A 14,857-nucleotide genomic window follows, 5' to 3' on the forward strand; every position below is an offset into this window, starting at 1 on the left:
ATGGTAATTTTTTTTACCTTAAATATTTTCATGATTCAATCTTGAAAGTAATTTCTCTTCTCGAGTAATTTTGCGATTAAACAACACATTTTCGAATTCAAAGGAATTCTTTTGATCGCATAGAGACAGCCTTCCAATTTATTATGTACCTAAGCGTATAAAAGCATTTCCAAATCACGTACAAAATTTCCTTCAAATGACCAAATTACCGTCTATTTAAACGATTTATGTAATAAAAAGTTACCTTGACAAGCAAACTCTCCTTTTTCCAAGCATTTGCAAAACCTCAAATTTATTTCGAACTCTTGAATTTCTCGTAGTGCAACTGAAAGGAATGGGCATCAAATCAGGAGACTCATCATCACAGCCATTTTGATTTCTTTCTTGATCGTATTTAGCGTCTAGCTTATCTGAAGTGATCTTATTGCTTAAACCAATAGACAATGGTAGTTATAGTTGTGTATATGTTTATAGCTAACCTCATGGATCAAACTCTGCAACTAGTACTTGTGTAACAATTTTCCGAGGTATAAATTAAAGGAGCTCTATTTTGCTTCAGCAGCGATGATGAAAGTTTTTTTAATGGAAATTCAGATCTTTGCATAATTACAGAAGCATAAGAGAGATACGAGTCTTGTTTGTGGGGTTAGTGGGGTATATTCAAGAACAGAAAAAATGGGAAAAATTGCATCGCGATGATTGGAAACAACAGAATAGTTCAATGTATGTAACATCGGTTGTTTGAAAAGATAACTATTGAAAATGACTTGTCCATCCAAATTGGTAAAATGTAGCTTGTTGACTCTTTTTTTGCATTAAAATTCTCTAAAGCGAAAGGTTTCCGGTTGGCGATTAACATTTCAGGCAGGAAACAAGTTGGACTGCTTGTAATCAAAGTCCAAAGCAGTTTAATTTATAAAAACGACTTTTACAAGTTTTATTTTTATAATGGTGATCCATTTACTTGCTGTGATCTGGCTTTGAATTTTTTTTTAAGATTACGTTTCCCGTTAGGGAAATCTTTTGCAGTCATAAAAGAGTAACGTTGGAACGAAACGATTTTTATCACAGACTTAGCTTGCCTACTTTTGCATATCGCTTCATCTCATTCTTGCACACAATCTACATCCACAAACATACTATCTAGATATTCACAGGCGCAACAACTGAAGAGTGAAAACATATGATCTGGAAAGGCAAGGTGCGGTTTTAATTCGAGGGCAGCCTTATTCGATGGTGGTGGCTGTACAGCGACAAATACGCATTGAACTGAAATACATCTGGAACGATAAGTCGGGGGTCAAATGAAGCCAGATTTTTTCATTTTTGAAGTCGCGCCAGTCCTTTTGTAAAAGAATTCAAAAAATAGCATTTTTACATTTGTAAAATTTCAAAATTGAACTTTGCGGTAGTTTTTCAAAATACCATTGACTTTGAAGAATATTAGTCAAAATTATAGAATGTCGAATAAAATTTTGAAGCAAAGACAAAAGTTAAGAAATGTCCGCGCGATTTTTGTTGCTTTTTCTGAGTTTTTGAAAGTTCCAGGCATACCCAAACGTTCAAACAATCTAAATACTGTAGTTCCAGGTTTCGTAAAAATTGAGCAATTTGCCAAGGAGAAAAATGTGTTTTTTTAGAAGCATTTTTCACGCCATGAAAATACACCTACTGCAAATATACACATAGCTCAGTGTCATAAAGAAAAGTGAAAGATCTTCGCAAAAACATTTTTCAAATAAGAAACGCGACATTCGTATTTTGTCTATGTAAAGCAAATAATGGGAGAAAAAGAAAATGAAAACAATGCATATCACGGCGGGCCGATAAGCTTGGTAGTTGATACAAAAACAATAATGAAATAAACAAGAAAAATTGTGTGTCATCAAACAAATAATATCACTGGAACATTGATAAAACGTAAAAGGACAGGAATAATACTCGAAAAAAGTGCATAAAATCTATGAATATTCAAATATGTTTTATATGGCATTCATATTTCTTAACATTCAGTTCCGTCTTGTAGAGTTGTATTAATTTGTCGATCGATCGTCCTCGATTCTCGCTGAATATGTTTCTCCTCGAAAATATCTTGCTGTGGCATGAACTAATCATGATACAATTCCAAAGCACAAAATATGTAAAAAAACGACAAATAATAATTTTTTCACGTTTTTCTACTGCCAAGAAGCCTAAACAAAAATCGCTCGCCGAAAAAAACCACGCATTATTTCAGGGGGGTGACAAATTTTAGTTGTATTTTGGCTTTAGCCAATCAATAGGAAAACCTGTAGGAGTTATAAGTAACATAAATCCTAACACGGTTTTTGTATGCTCATGAGAAACGTGCATATAAGGAGTTACGTTTCAGATGTATTTTAGTTCAATGCAAATACGGTAACCCCTTGACCGTGTTCGAAGAACATGTAACATTATCCAAACATATCCACCTACCCAGACCACCGGAAGTCCAATATTATTACATATAATGTCTATTCTGTGTGAGTGATATGCGAGAGTAGTTTGGTCACTGGTTTTACCTGTCAATTTTCAAAACACATTTCTTCGGCAAAAATATCTTCAGAACGCCCGTGATTTAATGAACACAGCGATCACGAAGTGAGCGGGTAGTTAATTATTGAAAGAATTCGCGTCCAAGAAATATTCCAAAGTCGCAAAGAATCTGTCGCAAGTCTTACTGAAATTTAGAACATAGCTGTTGGCAAAGTTCTTCGCACAAAATATCAACTGGGAAACTCTGTGAACAAGCATCAAAATGCCGGATCTTAATATTGTAAAATTGGCTGTTAAACCGCCCGAGAAATACCCTCATTTGATGTCGTCTTTGTTACATTTTAATCAGGTAACGTGCTTTTTTATCTTCTCTTTTCGTTGTATAACTTTTCGTATGAATTTACAGTTTCTTCTTACGTTATCAACGTATATTTTCAATGAATTATACTTGAATCTCGTGTTCTTCCAGACTTACCAACTTCAGGATATAATTAACGAACTATGCGAAGGGTAAGTGGACACACGACAGTACTTCGCTTGCTTTTAAATCATGAAGTTTCTATCAATAATTTATTAATTATACTCATCGCATGCTTCTATTCTTTAATTATGAAGCCACTAATAATGTAAACTTTTGTTTATTGTATCGTTTGCTTATAAATTACGACGAAAATTATCGTTCGAAGAACCTTTCGTCACAACTTTGATACTATTTCTTTTAACTGAATATTAATTGATACATTTTGCGAAAGTTTACGTGTCAAAATCAGGTATTTCGGGCAAACTGTACGGGCAGGGCAAAAAGTAAATTGCAATATTTTCTTTCATGTTTTGAGGAAAGGGCACAAGCATTCTGTATGTTGTAATGAATATTTCATAGATTAAGTGGAGAGGGAAGGGCGCGGCGTGAACTGCTCGAGAGGAGCCTAACGGTCTTGTTTTGAATAATTTATTGTCTTGAAATTTAATTTATCAAATCAATTTTTGCAATCTATCAACTCTGTTTGTAGGCCAAGTATTTCATAAATTTCAGGCTCAATATCGACTGCTCAATTTACATAATAATGTGAATTTTTTCCTTTCTATATCTGTAGTTGGAACATCCCTGACCCAGATCAGCTTGCATTGCAGTATGAGAACACTAATACTTATATTAATGAACAGGTTTGCAATAATTTTTCATGTATGAATGCATCACTGAGCAATGTTCGCTAACACTTTTGATCGTATATTTCAGAATCGCAATGAGTTAACGAATGGTGCCGTCTTGGTGCTGGTAACCTCCCCTGTGAGTGAAAGTTTTGCCATCTTGCTATAGTAATGAGAACTAATTTATTGGACAAAGTGGTCTTGTAATTATAAAAGTGGGGTCTTATATGATAGCACCATATTGTCTCATACAAAAATACCATGGAACAAAATCAAAATAACAAATTTCAAATAACTAATGTGGAAAGGCAGTAATATATATTTTCCATCCACTGAAATGTAAAGTCAAACAGATGTCAAGTGAATGTATTTTCTGTGCTTTTTACTCAGGCAAAACTTGCAAAAACTTTGTATGATGATGTAAAGTCGGCTGACAGCGAACTCCAGAAACATGCTTTAGCAAGATTGGCTGCAGTATCGGAGGTGAAAATTCTATATTTGAATTGTTACCAAGCATACTTGACTTGAGTTGCTAGGAAACTGAGCTAAACCATAGGCATAGCCATTGAGCTAAAAAATGTAACTGGAAGGCTACTTTAACGTGCTTGTACTTGTTTGAAGCCAAATACTACCTCCAGTCCCTCATTTTAGCTTACCATCCCAATGATCCTTCTATAAGCCTTGCATGAAAAGTTTGGGATAAAGGTAAAATTGCTGGCATCGTAATATGGCACAAGGTAGCCCTTAGCCATTCAGCTTTATTCAGTTTAGTATGGCATGTCGCCCAAATTTCTTCCCGACCTGTACATGAACAACCTGTATGATGCACCCCTTGGCAAAAACTACATGGCAAAAACTACATGGCAAGAACTACATGGTAAAACTACATGGCAAAAACTACATGGCAAGAACTACATGGTAAAAACTACATAGCAAAAACTACATGGCAAAAACTACATGGCAAACTACATGGCAAAAACTACATGGCAAAACTACATGGCAAAACTACATAAAACTACATGGTAAAAACTACATGGAAAACTACATGGAACTACAAAAAAACTACATGGAACTACAAAACTAAAAAAAAAAGGAAACTATGGGAAAAACTACATGGCAAGAACTACATGGTAAAACTACATGGCAAAAACTACATGGCAAAACTACATGGCAAGAACTACATGGTAAAAACTACATAGCAAAAACTACATGGCAAAAACTACATAGCAAAAACTACATGGCAAAAACTAATGGACTGAATTCTTTTGAAAGCTTATACACTTTCCTAATACACATGTGTATGAATGACCCCCATCGAAATAACGTTTCGTCCACGACTCTGTGCCCAAGCCCCTCAATTAAAGAAATTAATGTGCTGGATGGTGACTTTAAAAATATTTCATAGGATTCATCGTTTGCGCTGGAATTTATCAAACTGGAGGGATTAACAATATTGTTACAAATGATTGACACAGGAATAGAGTAAGAATTGTCAAAAGAATGTGGTACTGTGATCGTATTCCCTTATTTCTGAAGTGTGGATTTTATTTTCTTTGTAGTTCTAGTGAGTTAAGAGCGCATGTCTTGACATCCTTTCAAGAACTCATGGAACACAACATCGTTTCGTGGAATTTCATATATAACGCCTTCGTTAAAAAGGTTTGTTAAAATGAACAAGCGCTTGCCAAAGGCAACAGCAAGGAGTACGACTACGATAGTAGACCTCTCATGCAACGCTATTAAAGACTTCTTATTGGTTATAACACCACGGGTTTTGCACAAAACAACGTGTTTCATACGTCACAACGAAATTTCCGCTTCATTAAACTGAATATTAACTGGAAGGTTACCATTCCATTTACTGCGACTAGTTAACTTGCTGGAGTCAAATTTTGGCGGGAAGTGGCATTCCAGTTATATTCAGTTCAATGTACTTCGTACTCGTAGTGGTAGTCTTACTACTTGCTATAATGCTTTCAATTTTGCTTTTCCACCATCAAGAATTGATATGAAAAAGTTATCAAATTTCTTCTCTCCTCTCCCTAGTTATGTAGCTTCGTAAATACGACTGCCCTAACGGACCCCACCGTTCTCAAGCGATCGCTATCAATATTAGAGTCCATTGTGCAAAACAGGTAGAAAATTAGCTTTTTGCCGCAGTCTGCTTGACCAAACAAAACTAATCACCATACGCTTTGCCTTTTTCAGCCCTAACTTTTATGCTATCGTATCTGCAGACGCTACAATCGAAAGTTTAAAACAGCATTTACAAAAGTGAGATTAAATTCAATTCAACTGTCTTCCGAGTCATCATAAAATACGTTCGCCATAATTCCATTTAGCGTCAACGAAGACGTGCGGATAAACACAATATCGCTGATAAACGCTTTGATTATGAAAACGCCATCGACTCTCAGGGATGTATGAAATTTGTTTGTTCTCCAAAAACATTTTCCAGCCGACAATTTAAAAAATATAATAGAAAACATACTCCAAAAAGCATAACTTTTTAAACTTAAGGTTCTCTTGTCAATGTATGTCAAATCTTGTGTTTACAAGGATGATGTTTTTGGGGTGTATTTTATCTTATATTGCTGGCTCTTAATTCTTTGTCGTAAGGAAAAGATGAAAACCGAAGAAATATTTTTTGTGTTTTATGCAGGAATTATCAAACGAAATAAGGTCGATTGGTGTACGAAATGTGTTATTGACAGTAAGTCATAGAAAGATTTAATGTAAGCACATCGCCATCAAAGTCGTCGTGAATTTAGAGTGTCGTTATTTCATTTTTTCCTTTTTAAAATGAAACACGAATTATTTAGTGATTGTTTTTGCAAATTTTGGATGCGGGGGAACGCTTCATAAAGTCCAGTTGACGTTGCCTAAAGTATATAAGCGTGGCCTACAATATATGGGCGCCAGCAATGTGTTCTACGGGGTGTATCAAAGAATAAGTTCTTAAGAAATTAATGTACCTGAAATTTTAATGCCTGATCAGTATGCTTATGTGATTGATGGCAGTTTATGTGTTTGAAAATAAAAATGACCATTTTTGTATTTTTTTGTATAGAACATGATACGAAACTCCCGAGGTGTTAGTGACGATATGGCTCATCAACTCTACACATATCAACAATTGACTCTGAACTTCCTGCAACATAGAATGAATATGGTGATGAGAGAGGACGACCAGGTAAGAGGACATCACGAATGCGTCCCAGAACCCCTGCATGACGCGGAAATCCCCGGATGGAGTGATCGCGTTTTTATGTTCCACTATATTGTCAGAGGGAAAAAGAGAAAATCGAGACGCTTCGCAAGACAGTGTTTGATTACAGTGCTAGTCACTCTGATGTGCAAATGAGAATATCCAACGACTACAAGAAACTTGGCTTCGAAGTTAGTTCTAACGTTAAATTCGGAAGGGGGGAGCATCTAAATGCGCAACTGACACGATTCAATAATTATCTACATCTAGCATTGTCAAAGATTGTCAGAGAATTTTCGTGAAACACCCCCCGGACTGTTAGCTTTGGATTGTATGATGTTCTTTTGCAAAAATTATCCTGATTCCTACGAGAAGGTATTTATTTTTCGGGGGTTGTGAAGCGAGTGACGTTTTCACTATGGTAACACATTGCTTTTTAATTTTCTCAGGTCGTTAAAGGGAACCTGGGTCGAGGAGATGGGCACGAATGTCCTTTTGCGAAATCAAGCATTGCCCTAGTCAAGCTCTTGTGTGGACTTTTGAATGTCGGTGAACAACGTAAGTTTGTCGTCTGTTGAATGTCGCTGAACAACGTAAGTTTGTCGTCTGTTGAATGTCGGTGAACGACGTAAGTTTGTCGTCTGTTGAATGTCGGTGAACAACGTAAGTTTGTCGTCTGTTGAATGTCGGTGAACAACGTAAGTTTGTGGTCTGTTCTACGTTAGGGCAGTAGTATAACGGATTAAGGTCGTACTTTGTCCTTATGTATTTTACAGCTTTTCTTTCTTGCATAAATTGTCTGATTTAGAACTCAGACTTTGTTTACTCCAGGTTTCAAGAGTCTATTTGTGTCGTAAATTAGAGCCCCACAACTCTCCTTCTCCCCAAACGCTCGTGCGGGAAAACGTGCACCTTTGAGATGTCTGCCAATGCATGTGTAGCGTTGGCAAGTAAGCTGGATGTGAGCTAGTTTAATATGATTATTGAAGGAAGGGAATGACGGCATGTGAAGAAGGAAGGAATGACGGCATGTGAAGAAGGAAGGGAATGACGGCATGTGAAGAAGGAAGGGAATGACGGCATGTGAAGAAGGAAGGAATGACGGCATGTGAAGAAGGAAGGAATGACGGCATTTGAAGAAGGAAGGGAATGACGGCATGTGAAGAAGGAAGGGAATGACGGCATTTGCCGAAGGAAGGAATGACGGCATGTGAAGAAGGAAGGAATGACGGCATGTGAAGATCATGCTGTGCGAAATTTGGGAGCTGAGATTACTCTCGGGTCCGATGCAGAGCTGTACAAAAAGAGCTCTTTACTCCAAAATTTTACCACCAAGTTTCTGGGGTTTTTTACGAGTAGAGGGGATCTATACGAGTTATTGAACGGTAAAATGGGTATACACATGGGTATACCTCATACGTATATAACTGATGATTGTAATGTTTCTTGTTTTAGCGGACGAGACGTCAAATGCGTTTTATCCGATATTTTTCTCTACGGATGCCCCTTTTCAAGAGCTTTTTTGCATTTGCATTATGTTATTGGGCAAAACCTGGCGCGAAATGAAAGCAAAACAAGAAGACTTTACACGGGTGAGTAGCTTCGTGCTTTGTATAACCACAGTCGCGTTCCTTTTCTTCTCTCCCCCCTCCCCCCATATTCTACCTTTTGATATTGAACGAATTTTTATTTACAGATGTGCCATGTTTGTTTAAAAGGATGGTATTCACCGTGTCTACAATTCAATTCGTTTTTTTTCCTCGGATTTTTGTTAGGTTATGACCGTTGTTGAAAAACAGATTAACGTGACGTTGAAAGAGAAGCACCCGACTTTTGAAAATTTCAAAGTACGATCATTTAAATAGTTCATGGCATGAAACTCCATCACATAGGTTTCTGATTGCATTGCCAAGGCAATTTAGAAAGCCTTGATAGCAGATAAAGCAGATAAATTCTTCAACGGAATTGTGTTGGTTCGTTTGATCTAAAATACATGGAACGCTACCTGTAATAAAAAAACCCTTATGCTTTTTGAAACGAAATTTTACGCCCAGACACGCTAGATTTCACCCCAGACTCGCGTGTGTTTCAATCCTGGAAAGATTTTCAAACCATTTAGAAAATGATGCTCAATTAAAAGTTATTATTACTCAATGTAATCTCATTATGTTATTGTCATAATGAAAAAAGTTAAATATCTCTTAGAAAAAAGTGAACCAACCATTGAACTAAAATACATTGAACGCTGCCTAAAACAAACAATTGAAGCCAAATTTTACACCCAGACACGCTAGATTTCACCCCAGACTCGCGTGTGTCGTCAATCAATTTTCACTCCGCGAGAGAAACACTACACACGCGTGTCGGGATAAAATCTCGCGTGTCTGAGTGTAAAATTTGGCTTCAATTGTTTGTTTTAGGCAGCGTTCAATGTATTTTAGTTCAATGGTTGGTTCACTTTTTTCTAAGAGATATTTAACTTTTTTCATTATGACAATAACATAATGAGATTACATTGAGTAATAATAACTTTTATTGAGCATCATTTTCTAAATGGTTTGAAAATCTTTGCAAGATTGAAACATTGGTATATAATTTAATAAATACGTATGTAGATGAATGTAGATCGAGATGGCAAAAAAATCACCGAAAACTACAGCCGTGATTTCTCACACTTCAAGCGATTTTAAATCTTCCTAGGAGTGAGAAACCACGAAACAGGCTTGGCGGAGGGAATTGTAGTTTATGGTGATTTTATCGCTTTCTTCATCTATATTTACGCTCTGCTCACACGCATCGAGCACTGTAATAATGGAGAATCAAAACACAAAAACTTCCAACGTATAGATGAATTTGTGTATTAGAATGCAAAACTTCGATGATTATCGCTGACGTAATTATGTATAGTGATGTCATGACTTTAATATTCATTACAAAATTAGAAAACACTAACTGAGATTTCCTGGATTTTTCCCTTCAGACGTACATAAATGGCCTGAAGGTGGAAACTATTATTGGCTCCATGATTCAAGGTAGCGGAACGAATATCAATGTTCAATCAAAACCGATTGCGTAAGTATGTCAGGAGTTATTTTCTCCCAAGGAGAACACGTTGAAATTTAACTCCTGTTTTGGCTTTGCGTAACCAGCGCGCAAGTTTGGTCGTGTCTGTGTTCACTCACTGTAAACACATTAGATTTCTAAAGAAATGAATAATGATAATGATATAAAATTTACATATCACGATGAAATTTGCGGGCTGGCTACGCCACTGGTGTCGTGGATGCCTGTTTTTGACTGTTCATTTCCCGTTCTTTAGGCATCTGCGTAAAAAAATTTTGCCGGATTTGTTAGAACTGATGAAAGACCAAGTACGAAAAATTTACATTTATTTAGCAAGTGAAACTCGCGCACGATTCTGTTTAATCATCGGATTTTCTTGCAGAGATTTAATTTTCTCATTGCCGGGACAAGATTTGAAAAGCCAGGGAAGAGAAAAACAAATAAAGGTTTTTATGTACATTATTTTTTTGGGGGGGAGGGGTGGGTTGATGCTGCACGAAGCCCAAATAACCTTATCCACTTGTTAGTAACTTTTTCAAACGTATGTGATTATATGTTTTCAACAATAATGAAACTTTGTTATCTTTGAGTTAGCGTTTTGTTCTATTGATTGTCCAGTAGATTGAAAGGTGTCTTGAAGCTATCGAGTAAATTATGTCAAGCGGATTTCCCCATTGCCCTACACAGGCTTCGTGCAACCGCAACCTCTTTTGAGCCAATTTCGATTGATCATCTAATATGATGTATTATTCCTCGACGAAAGTGAAATGTTTCCGCCATATCCAAGACCTAAAGTCCCGCATTCAGCAAAATTTTTATCAGCGATATTAAATCTCGGTGATTTTTCTAGCGTATCAATAAAAAGTTGGTGAAATCGTGCCATTTTATGACCTTGTCCGTCGTCCAAAAAGTCTGGAACGACTTACTTTTGTGACGTCATGCAAGGTACTCATCAATACAAGATACAAAGACCAACTGCCTAGGATGACGTAGGTATTTGGCTAGATCCAGACTTCGAGCGACGACGGACAAGTCTATTGAAAGGCAACTTAAAAAACCGCCACATCAAGAAGACGATTTGAGCAAATTGAAAAATTTTTCACTGATATGTTAGGCTTAGGAAATAAAAGTTTTTTCTCATAAGGACACTTTAAGTCCCCCAAAAGTATTGTTCTTAGAACAATTTTTTTGAAGTCCCACTATTTTTGATGCTTTAGAGAGCAAGTATTGGTATTGCAGACTGTCACAGAACAGAAGATTTTTGCATTATGGAAATTGCGACGAAACGTCAAAACCAAACGCTGATCAACTACAGAATAAAGGTTTGTATATTTCTGTCCTTCACAGTCATGAAACATTATTGAGTTCCATTTATATGCAAGGATAAGCCAGTTGTCTTGTATAACCAGGCGCGTTGGAACTCGGAAGCAACATAGAAGTGGGGGGCATATTTTAAAAATTAGGTGAACCAATATATAACATGTTGCTAGGTAAACGCCATTTTGAATTTTAGCAACGCCCGTCGCCCAATCGTGAATGTAATAAAAGAATTGCAAAAAGTGCGTGACTCAGCACTGCATTTGTATCTACGTACGTTTTATAAACATTATAGACTATCAGTAAACATTCTCTATTTTAATGCAAGGTAGGGGGGGGACTGCCCTCTTTCTAAGCCCCCCCGCTTTCGACGACCACGTGTGCATAACCGAGTTACGTTTCTTCAACATCAGCAGGGACCGCGAAAGATTTAGAATTCACAAGTTATAATTTGTAATATAGGATGAAACATATACTACGTTAAACAAAGATATGAAATTATGAAAACAAGACGCAGGTGTTCAATTGATGATATTTCAAACATCAATTAAATAATTGCGTAGTGTTTCATGTAACTCATATGTTAAATTTGCATGACGACTTTGTTTATGATGACGTTTATGATAACGTACTTTTTGGGGGAGGGTGGTAATATTCTTATATTCAACACTGCCTGCTGAAGTCTTTTTAAATTAAAATCGCCAACAAAAGTACACTCTACATATATATCATATGAACGATACACGTGACAACTATTTATTTTATTGAAAACATGCATTTATAATTTTGATATTTGTCCGTATTTTTCAGTCGCGATAGCTGAAATAGACGATTTACTAACGGGCACTGATTGCCCTCACACGCAGGAAGCGAACAGACAAAAAAAGGTGAAAATTTCGAAAATGATTCTTGAATTCAGGAACAAAATAAAATGACGCTTAAGTAACATGTTATTGTTTTTTCTTTAGACCCAAGTCCAATGGGCATTCTCTCTCACGATAAAAGAAAAATCTCCATTAAACTTTATTGCTCCTGACCAAGACACGGTAAGTGGTCAAGACAGTTCAATTGTTTGTTGCGAAATTCATCTATCGACCAATAAAATCGCCGAATCGGGATCAAAGCCCATTTTCATTGGTTAGTATACGGGACCGAAACTTAAATGCCACTCGAGGGTGTGTAAATAAATATTCAGCTTTTCCATGCTGATCATTAGGGCACAGCTGAATATACGAATATTCACACCTTGGTATATGAATTTCTCAACGAACGTTTGAACGACAAGAGAAAAAGTAAAGTGCGGTAAAGGAACAAATTTAAGCAAAATGCTTTTTGAGTAATAATGGAAAACTCAGGCAAAGGCAAACATTTAAAGTAATTTGTAGCTATTTAGCCGCATATCCGTGTAGCCGAATATTTCTGTAGGTTTCTGTGATTCTTCAATCGTACCTTTCTCGTTATTTAGTTCGATAATTGGGTGGATGGCTTAAGTATTCTACTTGAAAAGAAAGTGAGTAGATAGCACGAAAATAACTATGTTAATATTTTCAGCGAAATTAGGTGCTTTGAAAGTGTTTAGTACTCAAAATTCAAACACCAAATTTTATGATTGTACTTCATATATGGAATTACAAAATGGACTCCATAGATTATTTTATAATTTCATTTACACTTCGTCAATAGAATTATGTTAAGCAAGGTGTATAAAACGACCTTTGGAAATTGATCTATTGTGAAATTTCATTGCCTGATCAGTGTGCGATCCCACTGGTGCATATTAGTGTGCACGTAGGAGTTATGCCAATTTGCCAGGAACAGAAATGTTTTTGTGCTAGTTACAACGATATGTAATAGCCATGGGCACGTGGCTGTCGATTTCTGTTAAAGGGTTCTTATTTACATACATAGTGTAGAGATTTTCATGTTTGTTCATCAAGCAAATATGCTGATCGTCACATTGCTGGACCGTCACTTTTTGGCATCGTCGATATATTTGAAAGGAGTTGAAACTTCATGAGTAAAAAGTACATATAAGTTAGATTATAAAATTAGATTGTTTCAATTTGCCAAAATCATTTAATGTTTCGTTGAATCCCGGCTGTCTCCCAGACTATAACTAAAGGTCTAGGAAAAGTACTATTTCCAAAACTAATTATGCAATATGATGTCATAACAGTTATTTGGGAGTTCGATATCAATCCTCTTCTATAATGTCTACGTCCTCTTCTCTATACCAATTTTATCCTTCTTACAGGGGGTGAGTAAGTAAACTTTGGGTATGAAAAATATTAACTATATCAAATTTGCTTTCGTTTTAGTTACGTTCGAAAACGTGGGAGGCCGACTTGGACAAACTCGTCAGTATGGAATTGAAATTGCGTTTGCTTGATTTGGAGAACATCAAAATTCCCGAAGAAGCCCCGCCAATACCACCAGATCCCTCGAATTACGAATTTCGATATAATTTCAATTAATTTTCATCATGCACGGTAAAAACATTGCAGGTGAAAAACTGCATATCAACCGCACTTTTAGAAGACAGTATATGGTTGTGCTGTGATTAAAAATCGCGTCGTTTTCCTACACAATGGAAATTGGGTGCACGAAAAACTGATCAAGAACTGGATTGATTGCTTGGTTTTTGTCACGCATATTTTGATCATATTAAGCGCAAATATTCGTTTTTTTACAAAGTGGTAAACATTAACGCATCACTATTTAACTCTGGCACACGTTTGTCGCAAAAGGCGTGTAAATCAGGCACGTAGCTAGAACGATGATTGGAGGGGGGGGGGCATATTCATAAATGCATGACATGCGTATTAGTTTCTTTTGGAATCCATTGTTTTTACAGATTATAAATTAATATCTCCCGCTCCCAATTATCGTTCTGGCTACGTGCCTGATGTAAATTGGCGATTTTCGAGAATGAATGTATCAGATATCCAAGTAACTATAAAATTTTCTTCATACTTTGTAAACATCCTCTTTATCTAGGAACGTATGGTTCAAATTGAAGTTTCTGATTGGTTTATATCAGGTTTATACCAGTTTCTGTTCGGTTTATATCAGGTTTATACCTGTTTCTGTTCGGTTTATATACGTTTTATGGTAGTTTCTGTTTGGTTTATATTAGTATTAGAAACTGACTTCGATGGTATTCTCACGTGTGTGATATTACAAATATCTGGGCACGCATAGTTCAAATAGAAAGGTTTTGGGGGTTATAGACTCCTAGACATCAGCTACTCGATGGCATTTTCAAGTGTGTAAATATCCCCCATATTTGGGAGCGTATGGTGAAAATATAAAGTTTTGTTTGGGTTATAAACTCCAGTTGTCAGGTACTGACCTGGATGATATTTACAATTACATAAATAACTCTGAGAACTTATGGTTAAAATTGAAAGTTCCTGTTTGGTGTACAGACTTACATATATCAGGTATCTGACTTTGATGGTATCTACACTTGGGTAAATATCTCGTATATCTGGCAATGTATGGCTCAAATAAAAAAAGTTTCAGTTTGGGTTAAAGTCTTCTAGATATGCCGAACTGACTTGGTTGAGAAAGCTTTTATTAATGAAGCGCGAAGTCTTCACGGAG

The 14,857-nt window shown here is 36.3% G+C and overlaps 1 protein-coding gene across 1 annotated transcript; it reads left to right on the plus strand.

Moving 5' to 3' along the window:
• The first annotated feature begins 2,475 nt into the window (after nucleotides 1–2,475).
• LOC124436161 (engulfment and cell motility protein 1-like) lies at nucleotides 2,476–14,582 on the plus strand. The gene is made up of 25 exons (XM_046986083.1): nucleotides 2,476–2,863; nucleotides 2,984–3,024; nucleotides 3,609–3,678; nucleotides 3,752–3,802; nucleotides 4,054–4,146; nucleotides 5,069–5,145; nucleotides 5,223–5,322; nucleotides 5,710–5,798; nucleotides 5,872–5,937; nucleotides 6,006–6,084; nucleotides 6,326–6,376; nucleotides 6,734–6,856; nucleotides 6,952–7,062; nucleotides 7,142–7,246; nucleotides 7,321–7,429; nucleotides 8,327–8,463; nucleotides 8,647–8,718; nucleotides 9,852–9,943; nucleotides 10,191–10,242; nucleotides 10,317–10,380; nucleotides 11,152–11,256; nucleotides 12,062–12,138; nucleotides 12,220–12,297; nucleotides 12,717–12,761; nucleotides 13,570–14,582. Exons 1-25 carry the CDS (start codon nucleotides 2,777–2,779, stop codon nucleotides 13,723–13,725), a joined length of 2,130 nt encoding a protein of 709 aa, XP_046842039.1. The 5' UTR covers nucleotides 2,476–2,776; the 3' UTR covers nucleotides 13,726–14,582.
• Nucleotides 14,583–14,857: the final 275 nt, after the last annotated feature.

This window comes from Xenia sp. Carnegie-2017, unplaced genomic scaffold (genome assembly GCF_021976095.1).
Source record: "Xenia sp. Carnegie-2017 unplaced genomic scaffold, XeniaSp_v1 HiC_scaffold_16, whole genome shotgun sequence".
Lineage (NCBI taxonomy): Eukaryota > Metazoa > Cnidaria > Anthozoa > Malacalcyonacea > Xeniidae > Xenia > Xenia sp. Carnegie-2017.

Coding starts and splice junctions, on each gene's coding strand:
- LOC124436161 (XM_046986083.1), top strand. CDS start 2,777: ATGCCGGATCTTAATATTGTAAAATTGGCTGTTAAACCGCCCGAGAAA. Junction 3,803..4,053: donor TGGTGCTGGTAACCTCCCCT/GTGAGTGAAAGT, acceptor CTTTTTACTCAG/GCAAAACTTGCAAAAACTTT. Junction 10,381..11,151: donor GAAGAGAAAAACAAATAAAG/GTTTTTATGTAC, acceptor TTGATGCTTTAG/AGAGCAAGTATTGGTATTGC.